The sequence below is a fragment of the Arvicanthis niloticus genome, chromosome 4, assembly GCF_011762505.2.
Source record: "Arvicanthis niloticus isolate mArvNil1 chromosome 4, mArvNil1.pat.X, whole genome shotgun sequence".
In the NCBI taxonomy this organism is placed as follows: domain Eukaryota; kingdom Metazoa; phylum Chordata; class Mammalia; order Rodentia; family Muridae; genus Arvicanthis; species Arvicanthis niloticus.
The window spans coordinates 22,225,989-22,248,702 of NC_047661.1; the positions used below are offsets into that span (position 1 = coordinate 22,225,989).

Consider the following 22,714-nt stretch of genomic DNA (forward strand, 5'->3'; position numbering starts at 1 on the left):
TCTCCCCCTCAATTAGATGTCATTGTCTGGGACCTGTATTGTTCAAATGTATCTAAGCATAAGAAACAAGATTTAAAAATATTGCAGACCACAGGAGACAACGGAAACAATGTTTGAATGTTTGTGGCGACCTCTGACTCCTGAAAGAGAAACCGGAGATTACAAGGGAAACTCTGAAATCCAAAAGAATGCATTGTATCATTTCTTAGTTTTAATAAATTTGTTGTGGTTATACAAGGTAACACAAGGGGAAACAGAAGGACTTTACTGTCATTTTCTGTAAACTGTAAATTTTAATTTTTCCCTTTGTGTGTGTGTGTGTGTGTGTGTGTGTGTGTGTGTGTACACATACATACACGCACATGTGTATTTAGAGGAGAACCTACGCTGGGCGGTGGTGGCGCACGCCTTTAATCCCAACACTTGGGAGGCAGAGGCAGGCGGATTTCTGAGTTCGAGGCCAGCCTGGTCTACAGAGTGAGTTCCAGGACAGCCGGGACTACACAGAGAAACCCTGTCTCAAAAAACAAACAAACAAACAAACAAACAAAAAAAAAAAGAGGAGAACCTACAAGAGCTAATTCTCTCCTTTGAAGGATCAAACTTAAATTATGATGCTTTGCATCAGGTAGCTTTATCCACTGAATCATTTTATATATTTTTCTTTTGTTCCTCCAACTTCTACTTCTGTTCCATATCTACCTTTATATTTGACCTTAATATAACTGGATTATGTTATTAAATATTTTATTACCATCTTTATCATTAGCAACAAAAATTTCTGGATCATTAGTTGTTAATGGGCTTTTGATTAAATAAATTAGTCAAGACATGTTGATAATAACTAAAGAAAAATACTTATTGCAAATGTTATGAGATTATTTTGCCTTCAGTTTCAGTATGTACTGTGGATGCATGTTATTTCTTGATACACTAGGTAAATAGCCCATCGATTCTATTGTCCTTTTCTCTTACTCTTTAAAATGTCTTTAATTCTTAAGAACATCTGCTCGTATCAAAGGGTTGATGTCATCACAATCTTGTGCTAACAAAACACAATCCTTTGGATGCCTTTTTGATCACATCACAACACTTGATAATCCACTATTTAAAATATTTTCAACTACCTATTAGCTAATACCTTGGTTAGGACCTCTTTTGACTTGTATGAGAAGAATTTTAAAAGGGGAAGAGGGAGATTATTCACCCAAATATTAGGGCCATTTGATTTCAGCCTCACATCTGGCTTCCTGATTGTCCTTTTGGGCTGCACTAGGGGATCTTCTGCTTGTCAGAGTCGTAACACCTGGGCCGTTTCTCAGATCTTACCTGGTGACAAGGAAAAGGATATCTTTGAAAACAAGCCTCAGCTTTTCCTGGCTGTCTCCAAGGACGCTGGAGAAGGTTCCCCTCGGTAGAGACACTTAGTGGGGTCAAGAAGGCACCTGGTGTTTTGTGAGGGCCGGCACCCTCCGTGTAGAGAACTGAGGCGGGGATAAGCAACAGCGCGCTGCTCTGGGATGCTCTGGGTCAACTCTGCGTGTTGACAACTGAAGTGGGGCTACGCAGCCATGTAGTATTCTGTGAGGCAGGTAGATTGTCCTCGGTGTGGACAACTGAGGTGGGAATAAGCAGCTTTGTAGCGCTCTGTGTGTGGCGGAGTGTCTCCCTACACGGGGTGAGGACCAGCAGCCACATGAGGAGGTGAGAGGGGCAGGGTAAGAGAGCCTGAACCTTGGGACTTTGTCTTCTACAGAAAGAATGCAACCTGACAAGGCCGGAAGAATGGGGCCCATAGAGATGAGGCCTGGAACCCACGCACCATTCACCATGACCCCCGCCAAGCTACGCACGCACCCCACGCGCACAGGGCGCGGGGGCGGGGCCAGAGCGAAGGTCCTTGCTGATTGGACGAGGGGCGCCCACGGGGGCGCTGGCCCCGCTCCTCAGGGTCAGCTCGAGGGGCCTTTTGAAAGACGCGACTGGCCGCGTGGCCCGCAGAGGCCTGAGGCGAGAGGTCGACGGTGGCAGCGCAGCAATGGCGACCGCGGGCGGCAGCCGACGAGCCCCGGTCCCGGGCCCTCGGCTCGGCCTGCCTCTGGCTGCTCACCTGCCTGCGAGCCTGGGCGGGGAGGGCGCGAAGGACAGCCTCGGGGGTGCGCTGGCCGGAGGCCGTCGGTTTGGTTCTGTCTCCTCTTGTTCTCATCTTTCTAGACCTTGCTAATGAGGCCCCGCAGTTCTGTGGAGATTCACTGTTAGTGGTGGTGGTGGTGGCTTTTCAGGTTCCCTCTGCTGTTCCTTCTGTTACCGTTTATAGTTGAGTTTAGGGAAGAATTTGGAAAAGTTAATGGTTAGAACACAACACAGCTTTGAGGTCAATTAAAGAGATTATTTGGCCGTAGCCATGGGAGCATGTGCGTGAGGAAAAAACTTCTGTCAAATTAAAAATTTTGGGGAGTTCCTCTTCCAGGAACTTGTTGTCTACCCAGAATTTTCATTTTCTGCCGATTTCATCCTGAACAGGTGAGAAAACTTCTGGAAACAATGACTGGTTTCAGAGTTCCAGGGTCCCTAGCTTTGCTCAGATGCTGAAAAAGAATTTACCAGTTCAGTCACCAGCTCAGACAGTAACTTTGCCCACCGGATATTCCTCTGAAAGTTGTAGTCTGTCGAATATGGCATCCAAGGTTACACAAGTGACAGGTACAACTTTCTATTTATTTGTAGAAGTACCTAGGTACATTAAGATTCTGGGATTGTCAGTAACTGCTAAGTGGGGTGTGGGTGTGTGGTGTCTGTCATCTCTGTGGCCATGCGCCATTTGGAGTTAGTAACCGACTTATATTACAATAGGAAGCCTGTAGAATTCTTTAACTTTGCAGATCATTTATTAGTTCCCACCTTTACTGTTGAATTACTTAAAATATAACTTAACCTGCCTTCACCATGGGGTGTCAGGGAAAGCGCTAGACTTACAAGCACTTTGTATTCTACGTATTACTTGGTATAATACAAAGCAGAGGTAAACATATAGTGAACCTTAGATTGAACTGGAATCAGACAGCTCAGTGAGATAGGCATTATAACAGATTGGAGCACAAAACTAGATTGTAGTCCCAACAAACCCAGTTCTATGTCATTGCCATTCTAGACCTTAGTGACCTCATCTGTAAAAATGACTTATCTCTGAGACATCACTAAAATTCCATTAAGTTTTCTATCATGAATGATATTTCTGTATAATATATCCTCAGTGTGCTGAAAGATATATATAATAATATATATATTATATTATTAATATTAATAATTATATATAATATATTAACAGGTTGTGGTTATATGTATTACCCAAACTGTCTAGTAGGAACTTAGGGGAAAACATACTTATTTTATAAGGATTTAGTACTTTAACTCATTTTCTTTAAACCAAACTGACCAGTATAAACATTTGTTCTTAGGTAATTTTCCAGAGCCATTACTTTCTAAAGGTCTTTCATCTATTTCAAATCCTGTCCTTCCTCCAAAAAAAATACCTAAAGAGTTTATAATGAAATACAAACGTGGAGAGATCAATCCTGTGTCGGCCTTGCACCAGTTTGCACAAATGCAGCGTGTTCAGCTTGACCTTAAGGAAACTGTAACAACAGGTAAGTTGGAAGTTGTGCCTAATTATCCTAGGACTAGCATTTTTTTTTCTAATAAAAGCAGGGTATATAAGCAGTTTTACAGTTACTTAACCACATGCAATGTTAACGTTAAATAGGTACTTTGTGACGCAAATATTTGTAGAATAAACACACATTTCTGTCAGTGTTAATCAAGTATTTATTCTGAAATTGTAAGACTCTGTGATTGCGATATCTGAGGGAAAAAATTATGTTCAGATTTAGCCCCTGAAATTCAAGGATTTGATAAGAGGGTACTTGCATGGTTGATGTTGCCTCTTCAGAATTGTCTGGCATCTGCCATTCTCCTTTATACCCTTAAACCTGAAGTACATCTTACTGTGTGTATTTGTGGAAGGCTCCAGGAGTATAATCAAAAGCAGAAAGGCTTCTAGTCTCTTCATGTTGTGGACAGTAACCAAGAACCGTAGGAACCTGTTGTTAAGAAGCACTGTTGTTAAGAAGCACTACCCTGTTGTTAAGAAGACTATTATGGTAGTAAAAACAGCTTTAAAATTTTTCTGTGCATGTAGAGAATTTTGTTTCTGTAGTTTTCTAACATTTCCCTGTATTGATCTCAAAGATGGTATTTCTGCAACATAATTTAAAGTTCTGGAAATTTTACTGAAAATTTCTAATAAGTTTCTTTGGGTGAAATACTAGTAAACTTGACATGACAAAAATGTACACTGTAATACTGTCATTAAGTAAACAGTGGTCTCAATATTTGTTAAACTTCTTAGCTTCCCTACATTATTCTCAGATCACCCTTGGAAATGTAAGCTACTAATAAGAAAGATAAAAAAGAATTCCCAGTGAAATACTTCAGTGCTCTGAGGATTGCCAGTGCGGTTCTGTTTGTTCTGTGTTCTAAGTATGATTCAGGAAGTCTCTGAACCTAGGCTATAAAGAAGCTAAAGTTCAATACTCAGTTTTTTGATATAGAACACTTTCTAACAAATGTAGTGTATAATATACACGAGTCATCTGAGCCACTTGTTAAGAAAGTAAAGTATTACCTGGTTTAATAAGTTTAGATTGAAATACAGGTAAACATGGGAAAACAGCAAATTGAGATGTTTTAGGTAAGGGGAAAAAAGGAAGATTACTCAGATAAGGATTTAAGTTCCTAGTAAAATTTTAAGTGTATGTTTTAGAAGCAGTTAATGAAACATGATTGTAAATATGTGAAAAAATAAGATAGCGGTATGTGCAGTGTCTAGTCCCTAGCCATTCCTAACCAAAGAGAAGGTTATTTAAGTGCCTAACATTAAAATGTCTCATCTGTAAATTTAGGAGATGATTATGTTTTCATTTTCATGAGGCAACTATAAAACCCAAGTAAAAGTCATAGTGTAAAGGTAATCCTGCTGTGGAGTTTGTGCAAGGATGGGCATTTTGTTTAATTCATAGATAACATCTTTTCTCATGATTGTTTTATTTCTTTCTACTTATTCCCTGACCTTCCCTTTCCTGAGCTGTAATTGATTCAGTTGCTTACTATGATGTCTTAATGGCTCTACAAAGATTCTTCAGAGGGATCTCTTATATTTTAGAACATAGAAAATTTTTAGGGCATTCCAAAGATGAGAGAAATTCACTATTATATATATTGAAATTTTAAAAATGAATATTACTAGAAGTTTTCAAATATTCTACTACCTCTTAGTTAGTTCAGTAAATATTTGAATGCTAACCATTGCCATACATTATACTGCATTCTGAAGCTGTTTTTATTGTTTGCATTATGTCTGCAGCCAGTGCAGCTGCTTAAATCCATTGGCTGCAGTTATCATGCAAGTTTTGGGGCTGATTTAACTGTAATTTTAATCCTTACTTGCTTTACAAAGAGTTGTTTACGCTAAAATGAGGTCATTTAATACCAAATAATTTTCCAGAATTTTATACTGGAATATTCCACTAACATTCAGACATCACTTGCAAGAATATACTATGAATTATTGTAGCATTCATTCTGGGTTCTTTTTCAAGGAAATGTTATGGGACCATACTTTGCTTTTTGTGCTGTGGTGGATGGTATTCAGTACAAGACAGGACTGGGACAAAATAAAAAGGAATCTAGATCCAATGCAGCAAAATTAGCTCTTGATGAGCTTCTACAGCTGGATGAACCTGAGCCGAGAGTTTTAGAACCAGCAGGTAAGTGCAACTGAATCTGTGTTTGAATGTGTCATTTTCCAGAAGGAGTCAAGAAAGGCACAAGATCATAACTTAACAGCTACAAGATCATAGGATTTGAATACTTCTTGTTAGTTGCTATTTGCTAAAATGTTTCATAGTTACAATTATCTTGTATTTTTATCACCAAAAGATATAATCATATTTTGCAGAACTCATACTAAAGGATGTAGAGTAGTCTTTGTGGTTTTGACTTAAATTTCCCAATTTCTGTGTGATTTATTGTGTTTATTAGACATTATCTCTTTAAGAGGGAGAGACAGATCATGTTTAAGTCGTTTTTTCCATTTTCAACTAGTTCTATTGTTACTGACTTTTAAAACTGTAAGTCTCTTCTGGTATTTCTAAGATACATGATGTACAGATAAAAACATTCCATCCTAAGGTTTACCTTTAACTTTATTGGTAATATCCTTTGATGAACAAAACATTTTGCTTTTGATAAATCCGGTTTTTTCTTGTTGCGTGTACCTTTGGTGCCATACCCAAGAAATTATTGCCAAATCTAGTGTCATGAAGTTTTCCCACTGTGGTTTCTTTTTAGAGTTTTATAGTTTTAGCTATTACATTTAAAGGTTTTTGATAAATTTTTATTTTTGTATAAGAAGTTAGTGTCCAACTTCATTCTATTACTTATGAATATTAGTTTTCCCAGGAATTTTTTTTAAAAAAAAAACCAAACCCTTATCACCCTGTTAAAAACACCTGGATTGTGTCTTTCTGGGCACTGTGACCTATGTTTCTGCTCTTATAACAACAGTACATTGTTTTGATTCCTGTCATATTATTCTGATTACATAGCTTTGGAATAAGTTTTGAAACCTGGATATGTGGATTCTCCAATTTTAGGGTTGTTTTTTTTTTTCTTTTCAAAATGTTTGGCAGTTTGTCTCTGGTATTTTACAATGAAGTTTGCTTTGTACAGTCTTGTTTTACTTATTGAGATTATTTGTTCATAATAACCATAATTTAATGTCTTTAGTTTTTTTCTGCTTGAGCCAAACTCTCTTGAGAAAATAAATTTAAAATCCTTCCTTCTGAATTTTCAGTTTGCTTTTCTCAAGTCCAGGTGCATGTGTGTAACTCTAGTTAGCATCTTCTCAGTATGAGGTCTCAGTGCAGCACCGCTCTTTCCTGGCTCGTTTCTGTACCTTTAATTTTTCATCTAAGTTAGTCTAGAGGTGTTCTTTCTGCTTTCTCTTAACTAAGTTAACAGCTTTAGCTTCTAGAGCTTTTTTGTTTAAACTTTTCAGTTTTTGTGTGTGTGTGTCCCTCTGGTGTGATGTCATGAACTTTTCTTGGTTTTCATGTGCTTTTTAGCTTTTAGGGCTGAGCTGGAAAACATTTACAAAGATTTGGACTGAACTCATTAGAAAATTTATAGCATTGTCCTATTAAAAGCCTGATGACATCATTTTGAATAATTTTACTCATTTTGATATAATGTTCAAGTGTTTTACATAGTATTATTATAAATAGAAATGCTCCTAAGTATCTGAAATAAGACTCTACTGAGTTTCAGAATGTTGCCACTTTTACAAAGCAAGCTAAATTGCTGTTAAGATCCAGAAACTCTGAAATTTAAATAACTGATGTCAAAATAGGAAAGACCAGTGTGAGCTAAGGAGCATTTGATGATGACAGAATTGGCAGGAAAGTATAAAGAGTATAACCATATGTATTGCTATTCTTGGATTTGCATTTGTTTTTATTGCATGCTTGGGTTACTGTTACTGCAGAATAGTAAAGAGCTGCTAGCTCTTAGTGCTTTAGAACATTACCCTTTCATCGTTTCCCATGGTTTGGTTGTGTTTACAGGACCTCCTCCTATCCCTGCAGAACCTCTTGTTACACCAGAAGCAGCATATGTTTCAAAAGTACAATATGGTAGGTACTGTTCTTTTTAGAAGATTAACCCATTGAAAAATTAAAGTGCACAGATATGAAGATACACCTTAACATTCTATTCAGACCTTTCATGGTTCTATTAAGAGATAAGTTTCCCCTAAAATTGCTTGTAAGAATAGAAACAATGTTGGAGAGGAAAGTTAAAAGGGGATTTGAGCCATTTCTGATGCTGTGGCCATATATAAATCCTAGCTGTTCTGGGAGCTGAGGCAGGAGGATAGCAAATTCAAGGCTTGCCACTCAACCAAACAACCTGTCTGTCAGTTTAGTGAGTCTTGTCTAAAAGTGTAAGAGGGGTCTTAGGCATTGCTTGGTGGTAGAATACTTGCCTACATGGTATGAAAATTTTGGCTCAGTTGTCAGAACGACACAAAATAGTTGGGGGCAGGTCCTTTTAATAACAAGGTAGATTAATAGGGCATGTACATGTTATACATATATACATGCAGACAAAAATAGAAAAATCTTTAAAATCACATATATACACATGTACATATCCAGTGGAAGTTATATGTAATCAAAAATTAATTCTCATTATACTTTATTTTTTTTCATTTTAAAAATTGCTATTAAAGCAATTACCTCATCAAATTATCATATGAGGATTGGTTTGATAGGCATAAAATACATGAGTACCTGGCACCCAGGAAATGTTCATTAAATCAGAACTTTCATTGTTTTATTGTGACTGTCACATTCAATATGATATAGCATTTGTGTCCTTGACTCGTACACCATCATCTCCTGGAAGGCAGGGCATTCTTTTTTTGTTTGTTTGTTTGTTTTGTTTTTGTTTTTGTTTTTCGAGACAGGGTTTCTCTGTGTAGCCTTGGCTGTCCTGGAACCAGGCTGGCCTCGAACTCAGAAATCCACCTGCCTCTGCCTCCCAAGTGCTGGGATTAAAGGGGTGCGCCACCACTGCCTGGCGAGGACATTCTTAATTTATCTGTTGATGATATTTGAGAGATACTTCAGACTTTACAGTGTTTGTGAAGTGAGAAGTTTCCCTTTCACTGTTTACATTTAGTCAGGTTTACTTTCTTCTAGTCAGACTTACTGTTGTATTCATCTTCCTAAGACAAATATCTCAAATGTGCTTGTGTGGACAGGCAGGGAAAATAAGCACATTCAAAAGACAAAATTCACCAAGGGATAGGTATGGTCATTTGACCTCAGAGGTATGAGGATTCATGAATAGACTCGAGGGCTCAGTCTACATGGGTGATTGCATAATGTTGGAAGAGGTTTTATTGTTCCTGTGAGCCTCTGTAGATGTCTGTAGTGGCCAAAGGGATAGACTCAAACAAAAATGTAGATCACATTACCCTGGGAAAACAGATTATAGTCTATGAATCAGAGAGGATACAGTTTAAAAAATAATGTAAAAGTTAAGTCCAGTTTGGGAAGTTGAGTTTTGGAGCCAAATGTCAGAAAAAGGTGAGCAGACAACTGTATGAGGTTAAAAATAGGAATCAAATGTTAAAGCTTTTGAAAAATAAAAAGACTTGAGACCCACAAAGAATTTCCTGAGTACTTCATGTTGGGCCAGCTATCAGCTGGTCAGTAGTTTACAGTCTGTCTACTTTGCAGTATATTTTAGTGGACCGTATCTGCATGAGAATAGTACTAAGTTGTCTCTGAAAATAGATTCAGGTTATTCATGACAATGGGTTTCACTTGAAATTAGCAACTTGTAGTCAAAGAAGTGGTCTAATAAGACTAGAGAGGTGGGTCTGTAGTTAAGATCTCCTACTGCTCCTGTAGAGGACCTCCATTCAGTTCCGGGCACTCAGAGCAGGCCATTCACAACTGCCTGTAAGTCCAGCTCCAGAAGGATTTGTCATCTCTGGTTCCTACGCACCTGAGCTCACATACACCCCCCCCCCACACACACACACACACACTTACACATATACGTGATAAATATCTTCAAAGGAAACTGGGGACAGGTATTATGTGTGTCATGGTCTCATCTCATTACATCCACTACTTTGTGAAATGGTTTGATCTCCTCAGTAACTGGTGCCCATACATAGGAAAAACAATATTGCACTTGTTCGTGTTTCACACATATGCTGAGAGGTATGTTTAATAACTATTTGAATTGATTTGATCTGAAATATTTCTTTCAACATTAAGATCAAGGGGGAATGGAGAGATGTCTCAGCAGTAAAAAGCCCCTTCTGCTCTTGTAGCGGATTGGAGATTTGGGTTCACAGCACCTGCATCAGATGGCTCTCAACTGCCTATAATTCTAGTCCCAGGGGATCTGACATCCTCTTTTAGTCTCCATACGTGTACACACACATGCACACACACACACACACACACACACACACACACACACACCACACACACACACACACACACACGGTGAACATGCACACAGGAAAATAACTACATACACATAAATAAAAATAAATCTTTAAATTAAGATGAAGAGTTATTTTAACACATTGTTTTATCTTTTGTGGTGTTCAGGATTGAACCCAAGAATACATTTTTAAGCACTTTACCACTGAGCTATAGTCTCATCTTACATTGTCACAGTGATGAATCTCAAATGTTCTTTATGATATTTTTAATATGCAGCAAAACATTTTCTTGCCACATTCTGTTGGTCCAATTTCAGTGTACTTAGTGTACTTAGTGTCCTTTTTTTTTTTTTTTCAAGGTAGGCCTGGCTTTCCTATAGACCAGACTGGTCTCAAACTCAAAGAGAAATCTGCCTGCCTCTGCTTCCTGAGTGCTTATTAAAACCACCACTGCCTGACTTAGTGTACTTTTTATATCATAAAATAAGACACAAAGTAATTGCAAACCATATATAGTATATTCGTTCTGGGAGCCATTAAAGAGAATGAAAAACCATTAATAGCAACCTTGAGTGTTCAAGACTAAGTAAATACAAAGACTGGGCTTTAGCATGGTTTTGTTTTTATGTTTAAGTGATGTATGTTTATATTTATAGATTGTGTCTCCAAATACCTGTAGGGAATTGGTGGTGATGGTTCTGCATCTGTAGAGAGAAACCTGCGAATCTATATCTCATTTCTATGAAAAAAGGATTAATTAAAAATGTTTATAATGGAAGCTTCTTTTTTTTGAATCATGAATTGAATTCTGGGTGATAAATGAGACACTAGTTCACTCAGCTTAACTTAAAGTTTAGTTTTCTAATTTTGTGACTGTCCCTTTATTCTTTGTCTTCTTTTGAATTATAACTCAACTGGTCTAAGTATATAGTGTCAATAATATGAACAAATAAAAATATAAGTTCAATTAAACAAGAACAGAAAAACAGACTTAAAATAAGTTACATCCATTTAGCAGAATACTGACATTGCTAATGTATTTGTGGGCCTTTTAGAAAATAATGATTATTTAATAATTATTTAATGTTTATTTGATGCATTAATAAATATTAATAAATTAATAAACATTAATAAATATTAATCATTATTAATAATTTATTAAAGCATTTAGTCATACATTTCTTATATATCATTGCATGAATGCAAAACCATTTTAGTTTTCCTTGACAATATTAAATGAACTATGAACCACTTAATAAACCATTAGCACCTACCATGAAGCATCAAGAACCTTTTTCAGTGGATTAAGCAGGTTGGCAAATTTATGTAACCCCAGACAGAGCTCAGGAAGCCAGTGACCTCAGAGGATCATGAGTGAAGGCCATCCTGGCTTATACAGTGAGATACTGTCTTTAAAAACAAACAAAAAAGCAGTGCTGTACAACCAACTTTGGGAATACTGCACTAAGTGACCTTTGCAGTTTCTTATCCACTCACGACAGTGGCCTCTCATTAGCAGTGCACAGCTGGAAGTGGACAAAATAGCAGACCTTTCTACCTTGTCGTTTTAAGATACATTATGTTAAAGAATATAAATAAAGCTTCCTGTGTAACTGTGATGTATGTTCTTAGCTACGTGCACTATTCTGCTAGTGACTCTGCTTACTTAAAATTATTTGAATCATCTTCCAAGATCAAGAAGTTCTTTGTGGGAATATGGGAAAACTATATCAGGAGTTCAAATGCTTTTGGTTTGCACTGGGTCTCATTGGGGCAAATTCTACATATTTTATGTCATGATGACTATGATGAGTATGTTTTGATTGTCACAGGTTGGGAAGGATTATTACCATTCAGTGGTATGTTGCAGTATGTAGGATAGACAGTACTGTACAGCAAAAAAAAATTGCCCTATGTCTCAGATGAGTTTGAGAATCATATCTGACTGAGTTCTGCAAACATAAACAGTGGTGTTCAGATAGTAAGGTTAATACAGACATTCCATTCATAAGAAATTACAGAGCTCTGTAATTTGTATTCTTTTACAACAGAATATAACCATAACAAAAGTGGAAATTTGTCTACATATCTCTATAAATCACTAATGTAACTGCAAAATTACACATCTCATAGAAAAATAACAATCCTCTTCAAATTCATCCTGCTTTTTATTTTTCCTAGAAGGGAGACAAGTCCAGTATGCCAAGATTTCACAGCTTGTTAAAGAAACATTTGGTCAACTAATTTCTAGTCATTCACAATATCTGAAATGTAGCAGTTCATTGGCTGCTTTCATTATTGAAAGAGGTAGGTCCATATATTTGGTATATGTTACTCTATAGAAAAAGTAATACCTTAGTGATTTGAACTGCACTTTATATGTTTATGACCTGTTCCTGTAGACAGTGATTTTTCATTGCTTTGAAAGGATCTTTTCTGATAGTTGAGTCGTTAAATACAAAGCTTCTCAAAGGTAGAAACAAAAGGAACTGACCAGGAGCCAACAGAGAGATGTAGAATAGTGAAAGGCCTAACATTTAAACCTTCCCCACCAGAAGCAATGCCTTCTTCACATCAACCCCCATTATAACACACACCAAAGAGAGAGCAATAAAAATTGTCTTTATTTTCAAATAAGAAAATATCAAAATATGAAAGAGTATATTCCTGTGGACATTTTGATGTAATAGTTCTATTTTAACTTTATCTTGTCTTTTAATGTTTAAGAGTTTGAATTTTGTATTAGAGATGTTGATAAAACAATTTTTGATATTTGATATATTCTTAAGAAATTTTTATGATCCAGGTGGGAAGAGAAGATATATATATATATATATATATATATATATATATATAATTTATAAGATATATCACATATTTCTTATATATCTTATATATGCATGTATATATAAATATAAATGTGTAAGATGATAAAAAATGAAAAACTGCTTTTAACCATGCAAACATGTAAGAATGTGGACATGTTGGCACACCCTTTTGTACTTACAGAACTCAGAAGTATGAGTCAGAGGAATCATAATGTAAAGATCATTCTGAAATTACATAATTAGGCCCTGTTTCAAAAAAACAAGTTATGAGAATTCATACATCAGTGAATGAAAACCTGCATCAGGCGAGGCTTAAGCTAAAACTTTGAATGCTAGTGGTTTCCCTGAAGAGGAGAGAAAATATTTTTAGACAAAGGAAGGCATGAGGAACAAATGTGGTGGAAAATACTTATTGGGGCAACAAGGAGATGAATTTATTGATAATATATGGTAGTATATATACAGAAGTAAAATAAAATATGTTTAAATTGCTAAGATATGCTATTCAACTGCGAGTTGGCTTAAAAGCCAGTCAAAAATTAGATTTAATAAGATTAATAATGCAAAAGATATTTAGATATGATATAATCACAGTTGAGGGTGTGGCACTGGAATTTCTGTGTAAGAACTGGGAACATGAACAGAAGTAGAAAAATCTGTATTTAAATCAATAATATACAGGTGATAACAATATACTAGTATCAATAAAAATCATCACTTCAAGTTTATATAATAGAATAGTGAGTGAATCCCATGTTCACTGGAATTCTGGAAAGTGCCATGAAGTTGTATGAAGCCTATGAGAGAGAATTAAAATATTTTAGGAAATACAAGTGTATATGTGGGCTAGTAAAATCTGAGCGAGGCCAAGCGGACATTCCTGCAGTAACGCACATGGATTTCTACACTGCATTACCTTGCTTCCTTTCCTTATGGTTTTAGTTGGGTTGCAAGAAGCTAACTAGAAAATGGACAGATCTGGAAAGTACTTACTGAGTGAGCTTACACAGGCCCAAAGAGAAGATCACATTCTCTCTCTTATGCAGATTTTAATTTTTAGTGTTGGCATGTGTGTAAATAAGTGGAGTGAGTATAGGTTGTGAAGCTAGGTAGGAAACAAGAGTTAGTATTAAGGAAGGGGAGTAGGGCCGAAAGGGTACATGTGATAGAAAAGCAGAAAGGAGCCTGCTGAGGTAGACAAGGGGACCAAAGGAGGAAAAGCAAAAGCAAATTTTGGTTGATAAATGCTATACTAAATGAGGAGAAAGAATATCTTCTGGCTTTGGCATTCCATTCATGTAAACAGGTCCTGTCAGTTGCGGGACTTATCATTGATATCAATTCTGTACACATTTCACAACATAAACACAGATATATGAATACATCACATAAATAAAAATAAATTATTTTTCAGATGAGGATAAAGGCTGGGTAACTTGAACATAGAAAGAGGGGGACTAACTAACAACTTGCTGCTGTTTCAGCTGGACATCATGAAGTTGTGGCTATAGGCACAGGTGAATACAACTACAGCCAGTGCATCAAGCCAAATGGAAGGGTGCTGCATGATACTCATGCAGTTGTTACAGCAAGAAGGTCTCTCCTTAGGTAAGGTAAAGGATGTGTTAATGCCATCAATAGTAATGTTCTCAGACCAAAGTAACTACATAGGAATTTCCCTGCTTTCAAGTGGAACTTTACTTGTAACAGAGCAAAAAGTATCAACTTCTATCTAATCCAAGTCGTATGCTGTGGTAACATCGCCATGGTAATTATAGTGTCTTGTGTAGGTTTTGGTGACTTCTTTGAGAACTAAGTTTTAAGAGCACTACAAGATTAGCTGGTGAGATGACTCCAAAGTTGAGAGCACTGACTGCTCTTCTAGAGGTCCTGAGTTCAATTCCCAGCAACTACATGGAGGTGCACAACCATCTATAGTGAGGTCTGTCACCCTCTTCTGGCATGCAGGCATACATGCAGGCAAAATACTACAATATATATATATATATATATATATATATATATATATATATATATATATATTTCTTTAATCTCTTTTTACAGTCTAGTCATTATCTCCCTCCCGTCTGCCCTCTGACTGTTCCTCATCCCATGCCTCCTTCTCCATCTCAAGAGGATGTCTCCAATCCCCTGACCCCCACCCGACCAGACCTCCGTACTTCCTGGGGCCCTAAGTCTCTCAAGGGCTAGGTGCATCTTTTCTCACTGAGGCCAGACCCGGCCGTCCTCTACTGTATATGTGTTGGGGCCTCATATCAGCTGGTGTATGCTGTCTGGTTGGTGGCTCAGTGTCTGAGAGATCTCGGGGGTCTAGGTTAGTTGAGACTGCTGGCTTATCCTATGGGGTTGCCCTCCTCCTCAGCTTCTTCCAGTTTTTCCCTAATTCAACCACAGGGGTCCCCAGCTTCTGTTTTGGTTGGCTACAAGTATATGCATCTGACTCTTTCAGCTGCTTGTTGGGCCTCTCAGAGGACAGCCATCTAGGCTCCTGTCTGTAAGCACACTATAGCATCAGTAATAGTGTCAGGTCTTGGAGCCTCCTCTTGAGATGGGTCCCAATCCAGGCCTGTCACTAGACCTCCTTTCCCTCAAGCTCTTTCCCATTTTTGTCCCTGCAGTTCTTTTAGAACTGGAACAATTCTGGGTCAGAGTTTTTGAGTGTGGGATGACAACCCCATCCCTCCACTTGATACCCTGTCTTTCTACTGGAGATGGACTGTACAAGTTTTCTCTCCCCATTATAGGGCATTTCATCTAAGGTCTCTCCTGGGAGTCTCTCACCTCCCGGGTCTATGGTACATTCTAGAGGGTTCCCCAAACTCCTACCTCCCGAGATTGCCTGTTTGCATTCTTTCTGCTGGCCCCAATACTGATCATCCCTTTTCCCCCTCCCCCTCTCCTCTCCTACTCAGGTCCCTCCCTCCCCACCACACCCATTAACTGCTTTCTTCTTGCTACCCAGTGGGATTGAGGCATCCTCACATGGGCCCTTCAGCTCATTAACCTTCTTGAGTTCTGAGGATTGTATCCTGGGTATTCTGTATTTTTTGGCTAATATCCACTTATTAATGAGTACATATCATGCATGTCCTCTTGGGTCTGAGTTACCTCACTCAGAAATAAATCTTTTAAAAAAGAGTACTGCAAGATATTTTAAAGTTAGAAATATTATCTTTGAATGATTAAAGTTATTGGAAAGTGTAAAATCATGTTAATACAAAGTAAACTTGATCTTATTTCACATCTAAATTAAATATACTTATCCAAAGACAGCACGAGAAAAGCACAGGTTTCCAGTTATAAATTCTTCCAGTACTCTACTATTATTCAGCAGAGTATAAATGATGTATCCTTTGCTTTGTGACCCACTTGGGGTTCAATGATTACTCCACAGGGGCCATATATCAGATATCCTGGAATTTACATTATAATTCATAAGTAGCAAAATTACAGTTATAAAGTAGCAACAAAATAATTCTATGGTTGGGATCCTCACAACATAAGGCACTGTATTAAAGGGTCACAGCATCAGGAAGTTTGAGAAGCAGTGCTCTAGACTAATAGAGCAAAAGAGAAAGAAAGGGGCTTAAGTCAGATTCCTCTTTTTCCCCCCAAGCTGATCAACCATTCTGCTCTTCACAAGAGGAAGAAGTAGCAGGAGGTTCAAAAAGGCCAAGAATTTTTCTGTATATAAAAATGTGAAGAGTGGGAATTGAGTGTTACTTCCCATAATAGACACCAACTTTTGATTCTCTTAAAGCATTAAACTTCTTACATATTTTTATCATAGCCAATATCAAACCGAGTTGGAGTAAGTTTCACCCTCCAGCTTGAGCAGTTGTCAGCATTCTGTTGCTCTTGTTTAATCTCTGTGTTCTCACTGTTGCTCTTTTCTTTGCTGGAATATTTTAAAACAAAATGTAGATAGATCCATTTTACCTGAAAAAAATTCAAGTAGGTATCTCTATTAAGAAAACAATTATATAATCTTAAAAGTTATTAGAGTGCTGGGAAGATGGGCAAGTGTGCTTGCTCTGTGAACATGAGGACCTGCTTGCACATCCCCAGAACTCAAAGCTGGACAATAGCTGCTTGGTCCTGGGACCCTAGCCTTAGGGAGTAGAGACAGTCAGATCCTGAGGGCTCAGTGGCCAGCTAACCTAGCCCAGACTACAAACCAAACTGCCCTTTTCAGGACAATAAGGGGAGAGCAGTTGAGGAAAACACACATCATCCTATTCTAGCCTTTGCATGTACACTGTCATGCACACTTATGTACATACACCACACACACACACACACACACACACACTATTATGGAAGCCCATAGGAGTTAACTCATTCTTGTCCATTTTTCCTTGATGCTGATGAAATTATCTGACTTTCTTAATGCTGCCTCTAAAATATGAAGTTTTTCTCATGCTTGGCATTGTTCAACCCCTAACACTCCCTGTGCTGTATCTGTGCTCTGGGTTTTTCTTAACAGCACTAAGAAGCAATGTTGGTGATGGTGATGGTAGTAAAATATGAGTAACTTAATTTGATAGGACAAAGAGCAACAAGTTGACTTTCAGAACTATCTCAGAAAGAAAGAAGGAACCTGGAGAAGTGGGTCCTTTGCAAGTTATAATAGAGACTCGAATGTGCAATACAGAATAGTAATGAAGCAACAATACTTTAATATGAGCTACAGGACAGTCCCATGTGAGGACTTCTTGAGGGGCTTAATTTTTCACTAAAGTTATAAGATTCTTATCAATATCAAAACTGTTGACATACAGACATTGCTCATGTTATATTTGGTTATGATACTCATTAAGATGCATCTATAATAAGCTTTATTACTTAACAAAGTTACAATGTTTATTTTAGGTACTTTTATAGACAACTTCTGCTCTTCTATAGCAAAAATCCTGCTATGATGGAAAAGTCAATCTTTTGTACAGAACCAGCCTCTAATCTACTTACTCTAAAACAGAACATCAACCTTTACCTCTATATGAACCAGTTGCCTAAAGGATCAGCCCAGATTAAGTCACAGTTGTAAGTATTATGGAAGTTGTTCTTAAAAGACAGTAGGACGATCACTGTATATATGTTCTGAATCCCTTTCTCAAACAAAAAGAGTAAGCCCTTTTGTATCCATATTCCCTGTAGCCTTGAGTTTTATCTTTCAGCTTCAGGGCACAGTAAATCCACCACCACCACCAGCTTCACCCCCTTTCCATTCACTCTGATCTATGACCACTTTCAAAAAATACTTGTGCTTTACCACTTTCTTTTCTATTGTATTGAAAATTCTACCTTGAAGATTTCAAAAGCTTTAAGAAATTTTGGATCTAAGCAGTATTCATATTCAAATACAAGAGATTAAAAACTGAGGTAGGGTCAAATGCCATTGTTTTGATGAGTACATAATATCAGGTAGGGTAAACTTTGAATAGTACACATAAGAACAGTGAAAAAGAAGAAAAGCCCATCCCAGTCTGACTGTCTAGAAGTAACCATGGGCAATAGCTTCGTAAAAATTCTAGGAATTTCTTTGAAAATAAAATTCATGCATAGATATAATTCAAGAAAAATAACTTTAGATTTTAATTAACATTTTACCATAGGTGAACTTTGAATAAAATTTTTCCCATTTCATCATATTGTGGTTTTAAAACTTTTTATATAGAAGAACCTTGTTCTCAAAGTACAAGAACAAAAATTTTTTTGTTGTTATTATTATTAGTTTTTTGACATAGGGTCTTACGTAGCCCAAACTAGGCTTGAACTCTTCGTTAGGGTTTTAATACTGTGAAGAGACAACATGACCATGGTGTCTTATAAAGAAAAACATTGAATTAGGGCTGTCTTAACAGTTTCAGAGGTTGAGTCCATTAATATCATGGTAGGAAGCAAGACAGTCTGCAGGCAGACATGATGCTGAAAGAACCGAGAGTTCTACATCTTGATCCAGAGACAGACAGGAAGAAACTCTTTCCACACTGGGCAGAGCTTGAGTATTAGGAGACCTTAAAGTCTGCCTATACAGTGACACACTTTCTCCAACAAGGCCACACCTCCTAATAATGCCACTTCCCTGGGCCAAATATATTCAAACCATCAGAAACTCATTATATAGCCAAGGCTGATCCTAAACTTTTTGGCAGGGGTAAGGGAGTTGAGATAGCATCTTATTCTATACCCCTGGCTGATGTTGAACTTGCTGTGTAGACAAGACTGGTCTTGAACTCATGGAAATCTGTGTGCCTATCTCCCAAGTGCTGGAGTTAACAGCATGTACTACCTAGACCTTGCCGTTCTATATTAATGGCCATAAAAATGCTTATAATAGGAAAATTGTGTGGGAGCTTGGTGTGTTGGTAATTTGTTATGTATTACTTTTGGGATAACGAATCTATTTCTACTTTTTTCTTTGTGTTTACATTGTCTCATATTATTGGAATTAAGTGTGTACTGGCAGATTAAATCTGGTAGAGAACAATTCTTGAGAGCATGCACATTTTACTTTTAACAATTTTATTTTTCTTAAAGAAAACTTTTCTCTCTCTCTAGACGCCTTAATCCACATTCTATTTCTGCGTTTGAAGCTAATGAAGAGCTGAGTCTCCATGTGGCTGTTGAAGGCAAAATTTATCTTACTGTTTACTGTTCTGCAGACGGGGTTAATAGAGTAAACAGTATGTCCTCAAGTGACAAACTGACAAGATGGGAGGTGCTTGGTGTACAGGGAGCCTTGCTGAGTCACTTTATACAGCCAGTTTATATCAGCAGTATACTTGTTGGTGAGTTTCAGCACAGTTGGGTATGTTTAGTAGGGAAAAAAAAACAAAACACTTGACTTACTAGTATATAACCAGTTTTTGTATACATGAGACTTAAAGTAAAAAGCATACATCATTGTTGATGTATTTTTTTATTATTTTATTAGGTTCTTATACCTCTCCCTCCCTTCCAGCACTTATTCCACCCTATTCCCTTCCAACCCCCCAACACTAGGTAGGAGAGAAGAAGGTTAGAGGGGTAAAGCGGGTGCATACCTCTATATCCTACTTCCTGCTGACTGGGGGAATTGGGTTCCCTGGGGGAAGTCCAGTCTTCATCCTCAGCAGTCTCTAGCAGTCCAACAAATATCAGTTCAGCAATAGCAAGAGCAACAGCAAACATAGCAGCAGGGACCAGCAGCAGCAGCAGCAGCAGCAGCAGCAGCAGCAGCAGCAGCAGCAGCAGCAGCGGAAGTGGCTACCACAGGCCCTCTCAGGGCTTTCTTAGAGTCCTCTTCAGAGTCCCCAGATTAAACTGTCTGCAGCTGGCAAAAAGTGATGACCCTGCTAGTGCATGAAGTAAACCATAATCTGTGAAATAGCCTCTTATCCCACACTTGGGGTTAAAATGAAAACTCTCGCTGCATTTCATTGCTTTGTTGAGCTATTTGTTTTGTCATATCTAGAAATCACGCTTATTATATGACTTATATAATCTTACAGGAGGCCAAGAATTAACGTACTAAATACTTACTCTTATTCTGTCTTAAACTTACAGCTTTATTTACCTGATACTGAACCCCATTTCTTTATGGAAAAGATACTTTTGAACCTCCTAAATATAAAAGTTTATGCTGTGTCTTATCTTCTCTAAGAAATTAAATGCCCATTTCCCTCTTCTTATTCTTACACAATTTTAATATATTATGTTGATCCTTTTAATTGGTCAAATGAGTCTGATTAACTGGAATACAATTGACAGGTTATTCATTTCTTAGATAGAAGGTGCTGTTGAATTTTGGATTTATATTTGAATGGCTTTCCAGATACTATCTCATTGAAAAACAGTTTGGGAATTTTCTTCTTTTAAGTTAGCATGCAAAGTAATGGGATTTGTTGTGGCATTTTTCATGTATACATGTCATTATACTTCTTTCTGTAGGTGTTTTTCTTTTATGTATTATCATTTAGCACACATAATAATGGGAATCATGGCATTTACATGCACATATATCTTTATACTGTGCTCATATTCATGTCCTGTTAGTCACTAACTACATTCCCTTTTTTCTCCTTTCCCCTCCACTGGTCTCCATTAGCTTTCATGGTGTGTGTGGTTTTGTGTGTTTAACTATATGCATGTACATGTACATATACACATACATATACATACATACATATACATATATGTATATATATATATTTAGATTCATCACATGAGACAACATTACTAAAAACACATTGTGTTTATATACTGAATCCCCTTTTCCCATTCATCTGTTGAAGGGCCTTAGGCAAGTTTCATGTCTTGGCTGTTGTGCTTACTGCTCTAATAAATGTGTGGGTGTGAACTTAAGTCTGGGACACTTAGATTTCTTTGGGTTTATACTTAGGGATGTTACAGCTAGATCATTTGGTGACTGCAGTTTTAGGGGGGTTTGTTTTTTATTTTTGTTTGTTTATTTCCTTAGGAGCCTCCATTTTGACTTTCATAGTAACCACATTCCTGCCTGCCATTTATTTTGTGTTTTTCTTTCTCAACATCCTCACCAGTATGTGCTATTATTTGTTTCCTTGATGATAGTCATCCTGACTGGGGTGAGATAGAATCTCATCTCAGCCTGATTTGGTTTGCACTTTTCTGAGAGCTAAGGATGTTTAACATTTTATGTATTTATTGGCCATTTATATTTCTTTTGAGAATTATTTAGTTAATCTGCTCATTTATTGCTTGGATGATTCAGGGAAATTTTGGTATAAAAATGTTAAGTATTTTTAAAATTTTACTCTTAAATTTATTATTTTTTGTATATTACATCTTGACCGTAGTTTCCCCTTTTATCTTCTCCCTGCTAATCTCTTCTCTCCACTTCCCCTATCCTCCAAATCCACCCCCATCTTCATCTATCTCCTCAGAAGAGATCAGGCCTCCTAAAGACATCAACTAAATAACAAGCTGCAATAGACCAGGCATATACCATCACATCGAGGCTGCACAAGGCAAACCAGTAGGAAGAAAAGGGTCCCACAAGTAGGCAAGAGAGTCAGAGACAGTCTCCACTCACACTCATTATTCCCACAAGAGCACCAAGCTACAGAAACGTAACATATATGCAGAGGACCTAGGTCAGACCCCCCACAGGTTCTCTGATCTCTATGAGCCCCATAAGTCCCAGTCAGTTGATTCTGAGGGCCATGTTCTTATGGTGTCCCTGACCTCTCTGGCTCCTCCAGTCCTTCCCCCTCCCAAGACTCTTCAAGATCTACCTAATGTTTTTCTGTTGGACTCTGTATCTGTTCCCATTAGTTGTTGGATATAGTCTCTGAAGGCAGGACAAACTACAGGTTGAAGGTTTTGTGGCTGGGTTGGTGTACCAGGCCTCCCATATGTGTGCCTGGTTACAGAAGATGGCTGGTTCCAGCATTTAAGAATCTAGGTTTTCAGAGTGTTCCCTAATGAGCTTTGGTTTCATCTCTTAATTATAGTAATTTGAATATTTTTATTACTTTGGTGAAGAGTTTATTAATCTAGTTTATATTTTCAAATAACCTACTCTTTGTATTGATTTTTATATTGATTCTTTTTTATTTCATGTCATTAATTTAGGATTTCTGTCTATTGCTTTTGGGTTTGGCTTGTTTTTGTTTTTCTGAAACCTTTAGAGACATGGTTAAGTTGCTTAGTTGAGATCTGTCTGATTTCTTTGTTTCTTTGTTTGTTTGTTTGAGACAGGGTCTTCCGTAAACTAGGCTTACTTCAAACCCACTTTGTATCTGAGACTAGCCTT

At 37.4% G+C, this 22,714-nt stretch overlaps 1 protein-coding gene across 1 annotated transcript in view; it reads left to right on the forward strand.

Moving 5' to 3' along the window:
- Window positions 1-1,893: 1,893 nt before the first annotated feature.
- Adad1 (adenosine deaminase domain containing 1) overlaps window positions 1,894-22,714 on the forward strand; it is a 35,089-nt gene continuing 14,268 nt past the window's right edge. Inside the window, exons 1-9 of the mRNA XM_034500402.2 lie at window positions 1,894-2,156; window positions 2,524-2,703; window positions 3,459-3,647; window positions 5,658-5,825; window positions 7,683-7,751; window positions 12,269-12,394; window positions 14,400-14,523; window positions 17,809-17,979; window positions 19,498-19,727. Coding sequence (XP_034356293.1) covers window positions 2,039-2,156; window positions 2,524-2,703; window positions 3,459-3,647; window positions 5,658-5,825; window positions 7,683-7,751; window positions 12,269-12,394; window positions 14,400-14,523; window positions 17,809-17,979; window positions 19,498-19,727 — 1,375 coding nt within the window. The 5' untranslated portion in view covers window positions 1,894-2,038. The remainder of the gene's footprint in view (window positions 2,157-2,523; window positions 2,704-3,458; window positions 3,648-5,657; window positions 5,826-7,682; window positions 7,752-12,268; window positions 12,395-14,399; window positions 14,524-17,808; window positions 17,980-19,497; window positions 19,728-22,714) is intronic.